Source organism: Atractosteus spatula, chromosome 9 (genome assembly GCF_055471065.1).
Source record: "Atractosteus spatula isolate fAtrSpa1 chromosome 9, fAtrSpa1.hap1, whole genome shotgun sequence".
NCBI classification, from domain to species: Eukaryota; Metazoa; Chordata; class Actinopteri; order Semionotiformes; family Lepisosteidae; genus Atractosteus; species Atractosteus spatula.
This window is the reverse complement of record NC_142714.1, coordinates 19262572-19282212: the sequence shown is the minus strand read 5'-3', so window position 1 is coordinate 19282212 and position 19641 is coordinate 19262572. Positions and strand designations below refer to the sequence as shown.

Sequence of the window (19641 nt, the reverse complement as noted above, 5' to 3'; positions counted from 1 at the left end):
AAGCTTACAGTTTGTCAACTCCCTGTAAGAAAACAGACAATTAAGCTACAGTACATTGCCTAAGTTTTTGCAATGCTTCGCTTGGAACTCAGAATGACAGTCTGGGGAAAGTTGTGAGAAGGATAGTACAAGGCAGCATCACAAATAGTCACAAAAAAGAATAATATGACCTGTGTGAAAGCAAAAAAAACTAAAAGCTGACATGGAGTGCTGGCTTTTGATAAAAAAAGCAATAAAAATGTCAGATTTCTAAAAGCTGTGCTTTCAAACCCAAAACACACAACAATAATTAGGCCCTGCAATTCTAGCATTGTGGTGGGCAACACAAGAATATATAAAATATGGCAGCCATATCTTCATGTGTTTAAAGAGAGGAAATGTTTCTTTTAGAAAACACGATAGATTTGGTTTTTAAAATGTGTTGTTACTGATTTAATTAACTATTTTAATGAGTTTCTTGTTATATCTCATACTGTATGTATTGTTTGCTGTATGTTGTGTATTTTTAAATGTCGACTTAATTTTTAAAGAACAATATTTATTGGGTTTAATTGATGATTTGGGTATTTTTGGTAATTTAATATTAGATTTTAATATGTTTTTCTTCTTTTACCATAAGAAGATGGAACAATTCATTGAGCTAAACAGTTGCGCCTAAATCACTCCTTATTGGCTTTGTTATTTTGATTTTCAACGCTGGTCTTATTGCATCTTAGATATTCATGTGTAGGCATGTAACCGTGCGTCCATATACTGTGACTTCAGGTTTGTTTTTTTTAATTTTAATTCAGGCTGAAGATGCTCAGAAGAAACTAAGGAATCAGGAGAGCAATGATAAAGGTAAACAAATTTTAACTGGATAACTATTAGCTATGTTAGCGACTAAATTCAGTTGTCCACAAATGCGGTGATTTGCATTGATATAAGTGTGTAATTATTAGAATATTTATTATTAAGGCATAGCCCTTAATATTCAGTGGTCAAGATGAGAATGAGTTGATGGAACAAGTAGATTTTTACCTTATGGACTACTGCTCAACATCCCTGAAACAATTTTACTGAACAAACTACAATCAGGCAAAGGCTGTGTTTTCATAGCAGTTTATCAATGATTAATGTCATCCCACATAGGTCTTTATTACACTTTAGCGTGAGTGCTGAACCTGTAAACAAGTTAAATTTGCAACAGTTTGCATTAATTGAAATGCTAGTTATAAGAATGTTCTGCTTTTGAAACTGTAAGTTCTGGAACGTTGATTCCAGTTGTGAAACTTTTTGTTTTACAGCTCTCCCACCTCCAGTTCCTCCTGCTTTCTCTCCTGCCTTTGCAAACATTGTAAATCTTCTCAAATGTGATGTCCTAATCCACGTACTTCGTACAGTACTGCAAAGAGCGGTGGAAGATCAGGCAACATTATGGACTGAAGCCATGATTCAGAGGGTATACTTTTGTTCTGCTGATGACGTCTGCTTTGCGCTATGTACTTTAGGATGGGGCTAATATTTCCTCTGTACTGTTGATTTCAAATTTATAAACAATTAAACAACTCGTTACACAATTCTATTAGTTTACCTTTGGTCCAGTGTGTGTTACTAAATTGGTCCACTGAAGTTTTTCAAGTAATGTAAGAGTACAGCAAACCCTCTCTTTAGTGAACAAATTGTGTGGTGCCCATAAGTGCCAGTGTCTGTTAAATCACAAATGATGTTTTTTGGCCTCAAAACATACTTTTATGTGACTAATAATATATGCTGTAGTCTTTAATATATGCATTATAGACTATATAAATCCGATATCTGAATCTTTTGACTTATTTTTTGAAAATCTTTCCATGCCTTTTTTTAACTTTAATATACAAGCTGTTTATTTCATGTGTGTAAATATTCTGCATGAAATTTGCTAAAGCAAGCAACAAAATCAACACCCATCAATAGGCAATTGACCTTACTCTTTGGGGCACCATTGATATTCCTGAATGTTAAACCTATGTAGTATACATTATTACATTTTATTATTTTACTACTTTTTAAAACCATGTTACTGGATTTTTTATGAATGTTTTTTTCTTAGCTAATGCATATGAAACATACACCCAGCATAAGCAATTCATTATTGTGAGGGTAAGTTCAGCATCTGTCATGTTATAGGCAAAATTCTCCTTTAGAAGAGTGTTTACTGTAATAGAGTTCAGAGTTAAAAAGTGTGTTGCTAAATATTTAATGGCTCTAGGTTTATTAAAAAGGCTTTGCTAATTTAACTGTTTTTCAATTTAATGTTAGGCACTCCATCTAATTGCGCAAGGATTACTAGAAGAAAAGCAACAGCTTGAGGCTAGCAGTGAAGAAGAAGTAGCTTTTGACTTCTGTCTGAAAGCAATGAGTGAGTTTTGGGGGATTTTTTATGCTCCTGGCAGCCTCATTATTTTGAATGTGCATTTTAGTGACACTTTTTCAAGACAAGCATTGATTCCTGTTACCTTTTTCATATAAGACATAAATCAAATAGTTATTTTGAGAAAAATTTAGTTTCTAGTATCGAGGATTGTTAATATGCTGTAGTGAGCTTCTAATGTAGCTCCACAAATGTAGCTCTTCAAAGGTGCTGAAATAACTTCTTTATCATCATTGATTTATTTAATAACTGTCTCCACTGAATTTATACATTTATAAAAAGTGAAACACCTCACACACTCAAACTGCCTTCATGAGAGTTCTGTTCTCGCTTTCTCTCTGGTGTGAGTGGGTGTTTGTGTTTGTGTGTCGTGCATTATTTTTTGTTTCAAATGTGCTATTTCTTATTTTATAAGCAGACGCTTATCTCAGAAAAGATGTGTTGTGGATAAACTGTGCTTTCTTTTTTCCCTCATTTTTATGTAATGGTTGTTTATATGACACTGGAGTAGAATAAATGTTAAATTTTAAGTTTAAATTAAATGGGAGTTAATGTGTCCCATGCTGTTAATGTTAATAATACCTTATTTTCCTCCCAGGTACTGGCAGGGAACATGGCAAATCTCTGCTGAACTTCCTCGAAAAAATGAAGTCTCTTCCACCTCTGGAGGCGCAGAAGGACATGATCAAATGGACACTGCAGGTACACTGAGAACCTTCACAGTTGCCTATTTAGTTTGCCAACTAAATTTGTTGGTTTGATAGCCATTTTTTTAGCTTGTTAGTGGTGTGATGGTTATTTTTTAATCCTTTATTTAACCATATAAATTTGAGTGACGTGTATTGCTCAGGGGTACAACGGTGTCCCACCAAGCATTGGAACCCATAACCTTTTTTTCAAAGCCCGAACCCGTGCTCCATGCTGTCCTGCCTGTTGTATTATTGTATTATTAGCAGGGACGCATGGGAAATATTACAAGGGATCTTATCAAGGTGTTAAGACTGTTATCAAATGTAACACTGTCTAGGTTTGTATGTGTTTTGCCTGAAATTGTTATCTATAGATGTCTCAAGATATGAGTCTTAAATTTGAGAATGTCACCAATGAAAGAGTGTAACAGATCCAGTACAGTATTCTTAATGTATGACTGATGTGTGAACTTTAATACTTTGTCCTTGCATCTTAAGTATTTCTGTCATATATAAAATGTACGTATGGTGTTTGTTAATCTTCTTAATCTTTTTTATTTTTATGTCTTTTATGTTATTTTTATGTTGAAAAATTACTTAAATATGAAAATGTTTTATTATTATTTTTCTAGATGTTTGAAACAGTGAAATGTCTTCGAGAGAAATCGAGCCCTTCTGCATCAATGAGTGTTGATCATACCAAACCAGAGGAGGTACTGAGGCAGATATCATAGGACTATTAAGATTAGAAAGAGAGTCAGAAATCTGGAAGGTGCCAAGGGTAAATGGCAGTGAATTATGGTGAATTGTGGTTACAGTGAATTGTGTGAATTTCATCATCTGATTTCTTCTAGTTATTTCTTGACCAATTAGAATTAAAAGTGTATAAAAAATAGCAAAACAATTATCTTATGCTAGTATTTTCTTTAGGGTTTAATCGGTATTTGCATGAAGCTGAATTTTTCTGAAATAACCTAATATTTTCTATATTGCTTCTTTGATGTTGTTGTCAGAATGGGTATTCTGTTGTTTGAGAGAGAAAATGGTAGAGAGCATTAGTTTCCTAGAAGAGAGTTGTAGAAGTCTCTGAGTGTTACTCTGTGTGGTGTCAGAGTCAAAAGAAAAAGTGTAAAATTTCAGGCGAAATCCATTAGGAATTATGACATCTGTAAAGGAATAGTAGGTGGTTAGAAAACCTGGTCTTGGAACAGATCGCTGTGAAGAGACGGAATGCTGGTTTAGTAAGAGAGGGGGGCAAGTGGCCCAGAGAGGAAGAGAAGGAACGACAAAGAGATCTAGAAAAGGCTTTAGAGGAAGGCATAGTGGGTCACAGCAGGAGTAGGCTGAAGTAGTTCAGGTGGGTAGCTGTGTCAGCATGCGTAGGCTGCAAAGGAACAAGTAATAGGTTTATTCCATGCTTCCATTTCTTCTCTTTTCAGCATGGAATAAACCTATTACTTGTCCCTGATATTTTTGATGGAGTCAAAGTAGCAGTTAGGCATATTATTGTGTCATAATGCAAAACACAAGTATTAGTCTCTTGTGGTTACAATATTAATTATTATAAAATATTAAAGCTAATAATTTAACCAATAAAATTCTTATAGAAAATTCAAATGTATTAAGTCACAGTTGAAAGTATTTGTCATTTTATTCATCTATATAGCAGGTGATATTTTCAATGCATAGACACATGTCTTGTACATTTTGCACTTGTACAATTGCACTTTTTTTCAGATTAAAAATGTGATTGTATTTAAAATTGCATACAATAAGAAAAAGTATTTTTAATCTTTTATAAGATAAAATCAGAATTAATTAAAAATAATGTTAAGCTCATACATAAAATTATATTTTGGAAGCCTGTATTTTTTGGAAATACTTCAGTGTGATATTTTTTGTTTGCTTTGTTCTCTTTATGAAGTTAAAATATATAGCACAAAAGGCAGCCATTTGTAGTCATTTTTTCCTTCTCATTAATTTTCTAATTTTACATCTCTGTGACTCAATGAACTGTGAAATGGTCTGTTTAGTTTTTGGGGGTAAAGGTGGCCTTGAGGAGACCAACACAGGTCTTACTCTTGTCACTGTGTTTCTATGTGGGTAGTGTGTTCAGGACAAGGAGAAGGCTGAGAGGAAGAGGAAGGCAGAAGCAGCCAAGCTGCACCGACAGAAGATCATGGCCCAGATGTCGGCTATGCAGAAGAACTTCATTGAGACACACAAGCTGCTGTATGAAAGCACTCCAGAGAGCGCAGGGCAGGGAGAGACCTCTCGGGTCCCAGAGAGGTGAGTGTCCTTTTTGCAGGAAAATACCTCATGAAAATTGAAATTATGTGAAAACTGAAATACTGTTTTGAAAAAGTCTGGGTTTGCTTTGCTCTCCCATAAGACCAGATTTTATTTCTATTTAGAATTATGTGGAATTTGTACAATTTAAAAATTAATCTTTAATCTAATAATTCATCTTGAATTTTGCCATGCAGATCTACTGTAATTTATCATAGTTACTCCTTGTAAACTCTTAAGCACAGACAAATCTGTACCAGTAGAGTAGAAGGAGCAGAGCTGCAATGTTCTGTGCAAGGCAGACAAATGCTAAAAAGGAAGAAGTAAAGGTTTATTCCGTGCTGAAAAGAGAAGAAAGGAAACACAAGGTTTCGGCTGTGGAGCCTTCTTCGGGTGTGAGAAAGAGAGGAAAATCAGTAGCTGGTAGGAGAACAAAAGCCGGAAGTATAGAGGATGGGGAGGCAGAGTGGGCACTCAGGTGGTGTGAAGTCAAGAGAACTGAAGAGAGGTGTGAAATCAAAACCTACAAATGAATAGAGAGGATTAGAAGGAAACTAGTGTCATTAAGAGAAGGGGGAAGGTGTGAACCAAGTTTCAGGATAATTTTTGGTTTCTGATGTCTTTCTGCAGTGGGAGTTAAGAAACCCTTCTCTGGGAACGCAGACAGGGAGATCAGTGTGATCACGGCCGTTAGAGGTGAAATGAGAAACTATGGGCTTGGAGAAATCTCTGATCCTCACAGCCCTAACTGACCCTTCTCTGAAGCGGTCTCCCAGTCTCCTTCCTGGTTCAGACTGCTTCAGAGAACGTTTTGACTTGTTAATATTTATATTAATTTCCACGTGTCATCCTGCACAAAGAGTACAAATAAAATGTACAACATTCCTTACTGTCCTTACTTTGCTTTAAGCTCATTTTAAAGTTAATGTGTGCTTTATATTGCTAAAGAAAAAAATGGAATAAAAAGGTTTCTCTTCAGCAGCCCTGCGATGATCCTGAGAGAGTCGAGGGTGGCTGTGGGCCCAAAGCGTGGCCTTGCATTGGCTGAGAGGGAAGTCCTCACCTGCATCCTGTGCCAAGAAGAGCAGGAGGTGCAAGCAACAGCTCCCGCTATGGTCCTGACGGCCTGTGTCCAGAGATCTACTGTTTTAACTCAGTGCAGGGGCAAAACGCCCAACACAGGTCTGTCATGTGCGAGATCTTCTACCTAAACTGAGCCTAACCTGCCCTGAGATTGGCTTCCACTAGTCCCTTAGACTGCCGTAATGTCCGTTTATTTTTCTCATCTTAAGGTAAAAGGTTCAGTTTGAAGAGTTTGAGTAATCAATTAATTAACATAAAAATCATAAGAAATCAAGGTCCAGTATTATTGTAAAATGCACATCTCAGCTTGAAATTAAGAATCATTCTTTTCATGAATATTGAGTTATTGTGCTCAGATTGCAAACTAATTTGTTTGCTTTTCTTTACTTGGAAAGAAACCTCCATTCCTCTGTTCATGCACCCGGATCTGGCTGTGGGCACACACACTGGAAGTTGTGGGCACGTTATGCATGCCCTCTGCTGGCAGAAGTACGTACACAACATTCTCCTATGTATTGTAGATGGACAGGTTGAAATAGACAATTAAAACCAACTCGTGTCAAATATAATTTAAACTATTAGCTCTCAATCCTATCAGGCTTAGCAAGAAAATTATTATTAATAGTTAATTATTTAATATTAATACCTGGGTACAAGAAAGTTATTTGAATTAGTCTAAACCATTGTCCTTCCTAACTTCTTGCACATTTCATGCATCTGCAATTAGCGTTCCTTTTAGAATATATGCTTGTTTTTCTTCTTCAGTCTTTTTCAAGACTATGAATACTGCTTCCCTGTGTCTAGGTACTTTGAAGCTGTGCAGAACACAACTCGAAACCGTCTTCATGCAGAGTTGATCTTTGACCTGGAGAATGCAGAGTACCTGTGTCCACTCTGCAAATCCCTCTGCAACACTGTCATCCCTCTCATTCCTCTAGAGCCCCTCAAACTCGACTAGTAGGTACCCCTGTTTCTGTTCTTTCCTAAATTGTTATTTTTTCCTAATGTTTCTAATGGCAACAGTGTCTTTGATATTGCATGAAAAATGGAAGATTTCTATAGGCTCAGCATATAGATTGACTGGTGTTTTCTTTTTTGCATTTTTGCTTTGTTATTCTCTGGGGTTTGTCTCCACAGTGAGAATGCAGAGTTAGTGGGGCAGCTCCTGACATTGCCACGATGGATACAGATAATCCTGGCCAGATTAAAGGGGTTAAAATCTACAGCTGAAGGGAGTGGTAAGATACCTTTAGATTGTGTCTTTCATTAGTATTTTTTCCATGTACACTTCCTTGTTTTGTGATGCTACTCAATTTTTGCTCAACAGAAAGCAGCTTTGACTCAGATTTGCATCTCTGTGTGGAAAATCCTGCAGATTTTAGATCTATTCTTAGTTTTGGAGTCCAAGCACCGTAAGTAGAACTCATAAATTAAATGTAATAATATAGTTAGTGAAACTGTTTGCTATAATAGCCAACCTGAGCTGTTTCCTTCAGATCTTATTAAGTGAAAGCATACATTATAGTTGCAAGCTGATCTTAATACTACCTTTTGTCCTTTTAGCACCAGATATTCAGACAGCATCAGCGAGATGCTAGTGGTATGTGCCACAACTGTGTACAGAGTGGGGTTAAAGGTGGCTCCTAATGAAATAGATCCCAGAGTCCCACTGATGACTTGGAACACATGTGCCTTCACCATACAGGCTATAGGTGAGGGCTGTTATTTTTTCTTAAGATTCTTGTGAAAAAAGTGAAAAGATTTGTCTTAAATCTCCCATTTCTGTCTTGTTTTGTTATGCCTATACAAGTGTAGGGTACAGTTACCGGTAAGGTGTGCTCTTTCTTAACAGAGAATGTGCTGGAAGAGGAGGGAAAACCACTTTTTGGCTCTCTACAGAAAAGACAGGTAAAGTATTTTTCATGTGGGTAGCTGCGTCAGCATGCGTAGGCTGCAAAGGAACAAGTAATAGGTTTATTCCATGCTGAAAAAAAGAAGAAAGAGAACACAACGTTTCGGCCGTGGAGCCTTCTTCAGGTGTGAGAGAGACAGGGCAGTAGGCAAAGGTAAAGTAGCGGGAGAACAAAGGTTGGGAGGGAGGAGGAGTGAGAGGCGGGAGCAGGGGACAGAAAGAGAGGCCAATCAAGAGGTGTGAAGTCAGAATGGGTGCAGAGAGGTGTGAAATGAAACTTCCAATGAATGGAGAAAATTTAAAAGAACAGTAGTCTGTCGTTAAGGGAAGGGAGAAGGTGTGATCCTAGCTGCAGAATAATTTTAGACTAAGACTATTTTAGACTATTTTTAGACTAATTTTAGACTATTTATTCTAAAATAATTCTAAAAATTATTTTAGAATAATTTTAATTTTACATCAGAAAGACCACCGAAACTAAAATTATTCTGCAGCTAGGATCACACCTTCTCCCTTCCCTTAACGACAGACTACTGTTCTTTTAAATTTTCTCCATTCATTGGAAGTTTCATTTCACACCTCTCTGCACCCATTCTGACTTCACACCTCTTGATTGGCCTCTCTTTCTGTCCCCTGCTCCCGCCTCTCACTCCTCCTCCCTCCCAACCTTTGTTCTCCCGCTACTTTACCTTTGCCTACTGCCCTGTCTCTCTCACACCTGAAGAAGGCTCCACGGCCGAAACGTTGTGTTCTCTTTCTTCTTTTTTTCAGCATGGAATAAACCTATTACTTGTTCCTTTGCAAGTATTTTTCATGTCTGAGATTATTTTTAAGGCCCATCTTTTTTAAGAGGTGAAGAAACAGTTTTCTCTTAACTACTTTATTTGTGTTAGCTGTAAGCATTGATATTTCCTGTTTTGTATTAACATGGTAGTGGAGATTAAAAGCTGTTTGATCCAGAGAAAAAAGTGCTCCTAATTTGATTGCAATTTTATTTTTGTTGTCAAAATCAAGTAAGATACACTAAAGGTGTGGAATATAGAATAATGTAGGCGGGTCATTAAACTTTTGAAAGATAAAATATTGTTAAAATCATTCTGCTAGATTTACAAGGAGGGTATTTTTTATTCTGTGTTAGTGACCAGTAGATTTGTACAGTATAGCTCAATGCAAAAAATACAGGATAAGCAGTGTGATTTGTACATTCCCTTGTGCTGTGAAACACAAAATCCAGCATGAACAAACTTTTCTCCTTTTTGTATAGTAAGATGTTTCTTTTAAGTTTGAAGTAATTTTTTGTCACATAAACATGGTGCTATACCAGGGTAATTTTACATTGTTAACTCTTTGTTCTTTGCAGGGTGTTAACAGTGACTTACATATTGATATCATACCTTTTCCTTGACTGTTTAATTGTAGCATGCTGGACTGAAAGCACTGGTGCAGTTTGCAGCAGCTCAGAGACAGAAATCCTCACACGCTGTGATTCAGAAGCACTTTGTTGGCATGCTTTCAGGTTAACAGTCTTATAAAAAACATTACTAGTCTTATTAGGTTGCATTGTCTGGAATATTAAAATTCAGTCTTTTGTGTGCTGGCTGAACCATTTATCCACAATAATTGGTTGTATTAGAAATTCTAAAATATTATTTAAGAGGCTTTTGGACAACAGCATTTCTTGGTTTAGTAACAGATCAAAAATTAACCTTTTTCATTATAATATGACTGAGATCACTAACTTTAGAATATTTTAAATTTGCCAGTTTTATTAAATATTCATATGTATATTTTAAAGAATTTAACGTACAGTACATACTATGAACTATAGCATATGTAATCTTAATCGTAAGATTAAGCGTATGTAATCTTAATTTAAGAGTTTATGATGGTACGTAAATATGCCAACATTCCAATCTGTACTTTAAATTACTAGAAAATTGTATACTGCAGTATACTTAAAGATGTTTTTTATTCTTTTTTTCTTTAATTTTTTTTCATTTCATATAGTAGTAAAATTAAACTTTACATAATGTAAATGTTTGTGGTTTGACTTTTTTCCCCACCAGCCTTAATCCCTAACATTAACTTTGAGGAGACACCTTCTATTCTAGATGTTGACCTCTTTCATCTACTTGTAAGTGTATTGTTTTCATGCTTTCCAACCATATACATCAAAATATTGCATAGAAATGTAAGATAATGATGAACAGTAATCAGTATTATTCTTTACTTTATTCCTGTTGCACATGTAATTATAGCTCACCATGTTGTGCTGCTGTTAACAGAAGCCTATGCTATAGTTTTGATAGTATAGTCATATTATTTGCTGCTTTGAATTTTTCAGTGTCTCTTCAAATGCATTTTGCTTTTCATACATAATGTGACTAAATGTCTCTTCCAATGTCCAAAATGCATGAAAGGAAAATAAGTACCCAAAAATGCATGTTACCTGTAAGGTATATAGTTTTCATTTAAGAACATAAGTAACGCTATAAGTAAAAGGGGCTATTTGGCTCATCCGTGGCCTCTGTGGTTGCTAGTAACTGATTGATCTGAGAGTCTCATCCAGCTGTTTGTTGGAAGCCAAGGTATAAGTTTCAACAACGTGACTTCATTTTCGCACCATCTGGTTAATTGTAAGCAAAAGGCAACAGCAAATGTTTGTAAAGTTACTATTCATGATTTAAGTATTTTTTAAATAATATATTGTCTAAAGCTGAATAAATGTCTATTAGAATGTACAAATTTTCTAATCTAATTACCTTATTTGCTGTTTTATTCCTAACATTATATAATTGTATTATGTAAAACTGGATTAGACAGAAGAAAAAAGGTGTGTTGAAAATGATATTCTTGCTATTCTTACATGCTGTTAGAAGGTCATTTGGTGGCCTTTGAATATACAAAGGTCTTATTCTAAACTGTGCTTAAGTTACATCTGTGTGTATGCTCCAGGTGGGCTTGGTGCTTGCTATTCCAGCACTCTATCAGGAGGAGATGGTAGACCTCCAGCCCTCTTTGATCAGCTCTGCATACAACCACCTCTATATCTTCCACCTCGTCACTATGGCACACGTGGTACAAATCCTGCTCTCCAACAATGGTAAGCATGATCTCTAGAGGAGCTGCCAATCAGAAAAAACTAATGAGACTAGATTTGCACATGTTAAGTAACATTTATGAGTGTACTGGGTGGAATGATACATGCAGTCCAATTTACAGTTGTGTTATATAGAAATCTCCTGTGCTTCTACTGTCAGATCCTCCAGAGATGATGGGAGAAAATGATGGAGAGGAATCCAGATCAGCAGCAGAGCTCTATCAGACTATGGTTCAATGTACAGAAGGGTGAGTGCAAGACCTGCCTCTTGCAACAGAGGCCTGTTCCACAAGGCCTTAAATTGAGATGTAGTAAGCATTGTGAACATTTATCTATATTGTTGTGGATTTAATTAATGCTCCCCTCTATTTTATCTTTGGTCCAGATCAAGTTGTATTCTATATCTATCCTCAGTTACTTCCAAATATCATCACAGTTTCTTTGAAAGGCTCTTTGAGCAACAGTAGAAAATTAGCAGTACAGAATTAAATTGTCTTTAATCATCTCAATTCGGAAAGAATTCTTATCGCACTTGTTGTAAACAGAATGGTAGTTAAAGGTTTGGGTCCAAGAAGGTGGCAAGAGCTGTCTTCTGTTGCTGCTAATGATGGCTTTTGTTTGTTTTGCAGGCTCAGGGGAGATATGCCAGGCTGGTGTGTGGCGGACAGAGTCAGGAGAGGAATAGTATCTTTCCTGCATTGTGCTGCTCTGTTCTTTAATTGTCTTACGGGAGTGCCTCCACCAGACGAGCTGTGCAGCACTGATGGTATCTGACAGTCTAAACTTAACTGCTTGCCTCTAGACTCTTGAAGTATAGATATTAAACTGGTAGTATCCAAAGCCAATAATATCTGGCTTCATATTAATAATAATCATAATCATAATAATTATTAAGACCATAAGAAAGGTTTCAAATGAGAGACTTGTCTAGTCCATTCCATTCCTTACACTTATGTAGTCCGAAGGATAAAAGAACTTTTATAATCCAAAGGACCCACCTCGTGCACCCCTGAAGTGCAGTCTGCATAGCAAATCGGAAAGAGAAGTGAAAATTTGCTCCACCATTTGAATTAAGGGGGAACTTCAGGAAGGCCAGGTTTTACAAGTCCAGAGTGGACGTTAACCAGGACACCTGGGTTTAACATTCCAGCACTTTGAAAAGTGACTTGGTCTTCATTGACAATACATCAATCTGTGCTTTCAAATTCTCAAATTCAAAGTCTAATTCTTGGTTTTAAGTCTCATCTGAGAGACAACACCTCTAATAGCACAGTGTTCCATCTTACTGTACTGGGGCATTGGATTTGAAATTCTGGTCTAGGGCGAAGAGTGCCACCTACAGTCTATCAGTACCACTTGTAGTAGCAACCTGAATTTCCCATACCAGAACTGAACAGCCGTGCTCGTAAGATCAGATGTGATCGAGCTACACAGTGGTAATGCTGCTTCCAAAAGGTTTTATAGTTCGTCCTAACCCTAATCTGTTTAAAACTGGAAAATATTATTTTAACAGACCCAGTTTTTGTGTGTTCTTGTACATAAAGGTGCTATATTAGTGATTTTGTCCTGCTGTTTTTTTGCAGTTTCTTTTGAAGGACAAATGGATGCACTATGTAGTTATCTGGCATTACCAACAAACCTCTTCCAGCTGTTCCAGGACTACAAAGAGACCGTTTCACCTTTATTAAGCAGGTACCTCATACTGTGAAACACAGCTGAACCTGAGGTTTTTTTATGTTGGATATTGGTGCTACTTTACTTTTTTTTTAAAAAAATGTACATGAAAGGAATTCAGAAAAGTTTCACTGTTGGTTACTAGAAACATTTCAACACAAGAAAACACTAGAATTATCAGTTTTGCACAGTGTGTACTTCCTCACTTGAGTTACTCCTCTACTCTGAATAATCCTGTGATTTAAAATCTTTTCCTGATTAAGAGAAAATTATATAACTTTCAATATATAAAGTTTTTTTTCCTGTTTCCTAGTTATTGCGTAGCTTAATGCCAAGAAGCAACCTTTAGGTTCAAAGGTGTAGTTAGCCAAGAAAACAGATTAATGTTGCTGTGTGAAAAAGACCATTTACAAATGTCTTTTTAAACAAATTTTAAATTATTAATTTGAAACTTCACAAATAAAAATGTATATCAAACATACTGTATTTAATTAAATAAAGCCTTAGAATCAAAAGCAATACATAGTTTCTTCATTTTAGCTGATGTGAGCAATCTTGCATGTTGTTGATCAAAATTAAAATTCATCTTGACTATTTTTATACACTGATATCGAACAAATTAATGTTTGCTATTTCCATTTCAAAAGAACTGAAATACTTGAAATGACTGTCAATTTCAGTTCTTCAACTGATATTTTATGTGTACAGATCATAACAGTGTTTGTGAAAATCATTAAAAGGTCTGGAATGGAATCAGTAGCTTGGAGACAAACCTGGCCTTTTGCTCCAGTCAATCCTGTTATTTGGATTTTGTGTTAAATCCAAATGACTCAATATTTATTTACTGTCACTCATTTCAGTACCTTTGATGAAGAAGGTCAGTTTTGACTCATAGTCTGAGTCTGACTGCATAGGACTGTATATACTTGCTCTTGTAGTTTAAGATTCAGCTCAATTCAAATGACTTGTAATGCTGATGAAGCAGAAAAACCCGAGTAAACAACCACAGTCTAAACGATCGGTGTGTTTAATCCTTTATATCCACAAACCTTTGCAGTGAGATAACCAGCAAATATTGCTGTATATTACACTTGGAATGTCTTTGATCAGTCACTGAAATTAATTGTGATAAAGGACTTGGAAGAATCCAATTGAAAATGTTACATTTCTGAATTTGGTTCCATATGATTGCTCACAAAGTGCTTCTTGATGAACAGTGCATTTATAGTTCAAAAGCAAGTAATTTATCAACTCTGACAAGTGTAAGGAAATCCACTATACCTGCCAATAATAATGGGTGCAAACAGACACAGCATCATTCAGCTACTGAATATTTCATCGTCAAATGTTTTTGAAGTATGTTCTTGCCCCTTCTTGGATTTTTCATTGATAATATCAATTAATTTTGTTGTTCACAGTATTTCCATATCGCTCACAGAATGCACAGCAGATTAACATCATGTGTTTGGTGTCAACATTTCATTTAGATTGCAAAGAGAAAATGTATAAAATACATTTTAGGCAGAGGCGTGATTTGTTGCTGGCATTGATTTTGAACCTCATCTGATAGTTATTTTAATCTGATAGCACATTTTAAAAAGTGTGTGGCAGTAAGTAGTAACCGTCTGCAGCAAACACATTAAAGGGGAGCTAAAGTCACAATTTTTCAGACTGGTTATTAAATCTCGATAACAAAATATATTAATTGACAGTATAGAATTGTTTTTAATAGTCTCATTGAGCAAGTGTTTGAATGAATTGCAATGTGAAGCAGTCCTTCCTGCTCAGTAGTCACCATAGGTATTAATGTACTGCTATGTACAAGTGGATAAGTACGGGTTGTGCAGCAGACATTTCACAGCAGACGCATTGCTACGTGATCTGTACACAAAGTCAAGAGCAATATTTCTGTTGAATTAAAAGAGATGTATTAACAGACCTGCTTGTTTATGATGTAATAAGGCCTTTTAACATCACTGGATGTTTTGTTGCCTCGTTCTGAATCACAGAATGTGGTTCTGTGCATACCTGGAAATTTTGTGTATTTTGTGAGGTGAATTGGAGGTTTTACACAAAGCTGTGTACATGTGGTTAAAAATGCAGTTATCAATGCTGATTCTTTATAACCTTGAAATATAAAAAGTGTTGCACTTCCCCTTTAAAGGTGAAATGTGGCACATAAACCACTATTAACTTTGAGCACTATAATGAGTAAAAAAAATACCTTTAATTTATGTACGCAATAATATTTTGCCCAACACTATAAATTGATAGATCTTTAAAGATGAGAATAGATCACTCACATTTGATTTTGTAATACTTATGGGACCAGGATAGTTGAAGAGGAGTCATCTTGCTTTGGCAGACTTGGGTGTACACAGTTTTACATTCCAGCTGTAGTTAAAGAATTAACATTTTAGTAGTGCTTTTCAATAAAGATACATTTATATGCAGGTGGTGTGGCCATCCAGCTGTATCAAGAGCACTTAAAGGAGAAGTCTCAGTTATTCGGTGAGTGAAGATTTATTGTACTCTAGTTTTTATATTTAAAATTTGAAAAATGTCTGGAAATATGTGGCATGGATGTCTTAAGTATTGATGTATGTGTAAGATTTATCAGAACATAAAAAGTTTAGTGTAGCTTGACCCATACCAAAACTTAGAACAGTGCCAGTGAAACAGCGCTTTTGTATTACACAGTCCATATGTATTCATATTACACTAGATCCGTCTTCACACTTAAAATATCCCTAAATATTTTCTTTTCTTCCGCCAGATATCCCAGGAAACGGAATAAGTTAATTGATCTTCCAGAAGATTACAGTTGTCTCCTCAACCAGGCATGCCATTTTAGGTAAGTAACACATGTTTTGAATGCTTCTAGACCTGAATCTCCTGAAGCAGAAGGAATGTCTTTTGCAGGTACTATAATTATAAGGAGCAGATATGTGGTTTAAATTGACCACTGCCTTTCTTGGTCTAAGAAAACCTGGAAAAACACAAAACTCTCCTCTAGTCAACTTTACTGTTTTCTGTTTTTTAAAAAAAAACACGTGTTATTGGCCACTCATACTCACGTACGTAATAAGTATGAGTAATAATATACTTAATAAGTAATAAGTGTTTGTATAAAGCACATTATAAGGAAAAAACCGGTGGCAGTGTTGGAATATTGAAGTGCAAAAAAAATTAAATGCAATCTGAAGGCTTTTTTTCCCTTACGTCTTAGTGTGATTTTATCTGTCTTGTATATTAAATTATAGTATTGAATGCTGCTAATAGCATTCATTCTAATTAGAGATTAATATTGAATGCTCAGAATTTTCTTAAATAAAACATTCGAATAGACGATCATTCAGAATTTCGTATCCCGTTGTTAACGCACATACCTGGCTTATGATAGGTGATTTAAATATGAAACTAGCACCTTCTTAAAAAACGTTTTTGTGATGCAGATCTTCTAAACCTCTCTCTAAAGCCCTTGATCAAATGAAACCCTCTTACCCTCTTAGATGTCCCAAGTCAGCAGATGAGGACAAGAAGCATCCGACGCTGTGTCTGTTCTGTGGGACCATGCTGTGCTCCCAGAGCCCCTGCTGTCAGGAGGTGCTGGACCAGGAGGAGGTGGGAGCTTGTACTGCCCATGCTGCCACATGTGGAGCAGGAGTGGGCATGTTCCTCAGGTAAGGCAGTCACCGGCAGTACTGCTCTATTGCTTTGAGGTTATGTTCATCAGCTGAGTTTTCTTGCCTTTTCTTTTATACATCCTTTACATTTGTCTCATATGTTATGGTTCAGTTTCTTTATTTTTCCCTTGAATTGTTAATACTGGAGCTATTTACCTATTCCTTCTCAGTTAAAATGAGTTTAAATAACCCAGTCAATGATGATGTTTGTTATAGCCTGAAGTGCATAGCACTCCAGTATTTTCCTATTTCATTTCTCCAGCTTCATTTTTGAAATCTATTTTATTTTTTAAATATGTAGGATATGTAATGACCAAGAAATCTATGCAATCTAAATGTAATGTAAATGTGCTTTTGCAGTGTTTTATAGTAAAGTATCACTATAAATGGCAATGGAAACAAATTAGGTTTTGATCCAGGTTACATTAAGTCATATGCCAGATATGGTATGAGAACAATATCAAATGCACAGAGCAGATTTATACAGTAAACAGCTCAGTTGTGAGCTAGTAATGTGAGCCATTCAAGTAATTGTAATATTTAATTTTTTCAGAGCATAGATATATACACAAAATAAATACGAGCTATTAATTGCTTTTTTCATTGCAAGCACAGTGAGTTTAATGAGCATATTTTCTGTTTCTGGTCATGCTGTTTTACCCTTTAGAATCCGGGAGTGTGAGGTTGTCCTAATGGCTAGCAAGACCAGAGGGAGCACATACCCAGCGCCATACCTTGATGACTATGGAGAAACAGACCCACAGCTGGGGTATGCCGGATGGGCTTTCGCCCTTCCACACCCCTTGACCCTATCCAGCAACAAATTTCATACATATTTCATAAGATGTGTTCTTGCCAATGAATAAAAAATAAAGGGACATTTTAAGAAGCAGAATAGTTTTCTATGGGAATGAATAAAATAGAGTACTAAATCAGTGTTCTATGCACATTTCTGTGTAACAGTATAGCAGTACTTGTGAAATAATTGGTTCCCATGTTCAAATCTTCAAATTCAAATGTGAGACTTTCTCACTGAAAATATTTTTCATACTTCTCTGTATTTATTTAGAAAGATGGCAATAGTAAAAGTCATGACAGTGATCTGTGTGAACGATGTTAACGAGACAATAAGAAAAAGAAAAGGCTGATGACTTTTAAATAGTTACTAGGGGGTAATACTAGTGGAGTAATAGTTGGTGCAAATTAGCCTAGATACTTTGTTGGGTCCCTTGCAAATCACATTTCTTTGCTGCTGTGCTCAGAGTTTTAAACTGAATTTTTTGTACAGAATTTTAAAATTAACAGACCAGTCTGTGTGGATCTGAACTTTGAATATGTTTATTAACATGATACTTCTCATTGACAAACGTGGTCAAATTAATGTCCTAACAAGATTTTGTTTTACACTGTCTGTTTTATTGAAGCACTGTGATTGTCCTTTGCAGCTGTTGGAGAGCATATTTTTTGTTTGTTTGGTTTAATTTAGAGCTTTATCAGTATACAATTACATACAGTCTTTATCAGTATACCATTATATGTTAATGATTAGATATAATCAAATAACAAAGGCCCTGTTTTGCCTTACAGACGGGGCAATCCCTTACATCTTTCACCTGAAAGGTACAAGAAGCTCCACCAGCTCTGGCAGCAGCATTGCATTATGGAAGAAATTGCTCGTAGCCTGGAGGTAGTCAATGTCATGTTTGCATTTGAATGGCAGATGCTGTGAGGGAGGAACAACATTTATAGTGAATAAAAGTTCTTTGACAGCTGAATGATGAGGCTCCTTTTAGCGCCTCATTATATAATCTAAAATTTAACTTCTAGCAACATCAGTGATGAAACTGCTATTTCTTGCTTCCTGGCCAGATTCCATGAGGAATGTGGAGAAAGGGATCCGTTTGTTAAGGGATAATGGAATGGAAACCCAGGATGACTTTTTTAACTTTCAGATTAGTTGGTAAAAAGTTTGAAGGCTTTATTGAACTGTGGGACACCTACTTAAAGAAGAATGCTTGCAGCTTCACTTAAGCTTAAAACTCAGTTATTCAAATACAAATAATGTGTTCCTTGCATCAGCTCCTAAAGTCATTACAAGGTTGGTTTAATCAGTTCCCTCATCGAAGAGAAGTCTTGAAAAAAATGGAAGCAGTCTCGCCCATCTGCAAATCGTTTAGATCTAATTTTTGAATGATGAAGAATGATCACAGAGAATTTCCTCCCAATAAAAAGATTGTTTGAAACAAAATAATTTATTCTGATGTTTTTTAACATTTGGAGAACAAACTCTGCTTAGGGAATCATTTTTATTCTGTAATGTTATTCTGTTATATTATTATGTTATTATATTCATAGGTCAATAGTTAGCTAGCTGTTTCTGCCAGAATATCCTTCCCACTTCATCTGTGGCTCCCTACATTTACAGACAAGTTTATTATATTTGTATATTGTAGAACTATCAACTTCTGTCCTTCTGTAGTTAGAATCTCTATATATGGTGATTTTCTTTACTGCCTGTTAATCACACATTACTCTATCTGTGTAGCTTTAAATGCATTTGAGCTCTTAATATGAAGCAGATCATCATCTGTTGTAACAATTTTATTACATCAGGATTCATTCACTCAACTGAAAAGGGGAAGATCTGTTATTTTTTTACTTATTCAGATGGCTGTAAATTAAAATAATGATTATTGTGTTGGAGATATGGCAGAAAGAGTATATTCTTTGTAGTTTGGCATTTAGGCTTTCTTTAATTCAGTTGTGAAAGCAATACAGAATCATTTTTTGCAAATTGAATATTGTGCACTGCCTCA

The 19641-nt window shown here is 35.7% G+C and overlaps 1 protein-coding gene across 2 annotated transcripts in view; it reads left to right on the top strand.

Annotated features, from left to right (window-relative positions):
• The window catches only part of ubr1 (ubiquitin protein ligase E3 component n-recognin 1), a 40510-nt gene extending 21437 nt beyond the window's left edge, over window positions 1-19073 (top strand). Inside the window, exons 24-47 of one of the 2 annotated variants that reach the window (XM_088925071.1) lie at window positions 792-840; window positions 1287-1441; window positions 2281-2380; window positions 2991-3094; window positions 3714-3794; window positions 5189-5370; window positions 6353-6552; window positions 6849-6942; window positions 7258-7410; window positions 7591-7691; window positions 7781-7865; window positions 8017-8165; window positions 8306-8361; window positions 9785-9881; window positions 10432-10499; window positions 11321-11468; window positions 11626-11713; window positions 12095-12231; window positions 13049-13157; window positions 15594-15650; window positions 15916-15993; window positions 16652-16822; window positions 17493-17594; window positions 18413-19073. In XM_088925071.1, the coding sequence (XP_088781197.1) occupies window positions 792-840; window positions 1287-1441; window positions 2281-2380; window positions 2991-3094; window positions 3714-3794; window positions 5189-5370; window positions 6353-6552; window positions 6849-6942; window positions 7258-7410; window positions 7591-7691; window positions 7781-7865; window positions 8017-8165; window positions 8306-8361; window positions 9785-9881; window positions 10432-10499; window positions 11321-11468; window positions 11626-11713; window positions 12095-12231; window positions 13049-13157; window positions 15594-15650; window positions 15916-15993; window positions 16652-16822; window positions 17493-17594; window positions 18413-18554 (2706 nt within the window). In that variant the 3' untranslated portion in view covers window positions 18555-19073. Of the gene's footprint in view, window positions 1-791; window positions 841-1286; window positions 1442-2280; window positions 2381-2990; window positions 3095-3713; window positions 3795-5188; window positions 5371-6349; window positions 6553-6848; window positions 6943-7257; window positions 7411-7590; window positions 7692-7780; window positions 7866-8016; window positions 8166-8305; window positions 8362-9784; window positions 9882-10431; window positions 10500-11320; window positions 11469-11625; window positions 11714-12094; window positions 12232-13048; window positions 13158-15593; window positions 15651-15915; window positions 15994-16651; window positions 16823-17492; window positions 17595-18412 lie in introns of both variants that reach the window. The other variant, XM_088925070.1, reaches the window with a different exon arrangement.
• Window positions 19074-19641: the final 568 nt, after the last annotated feature.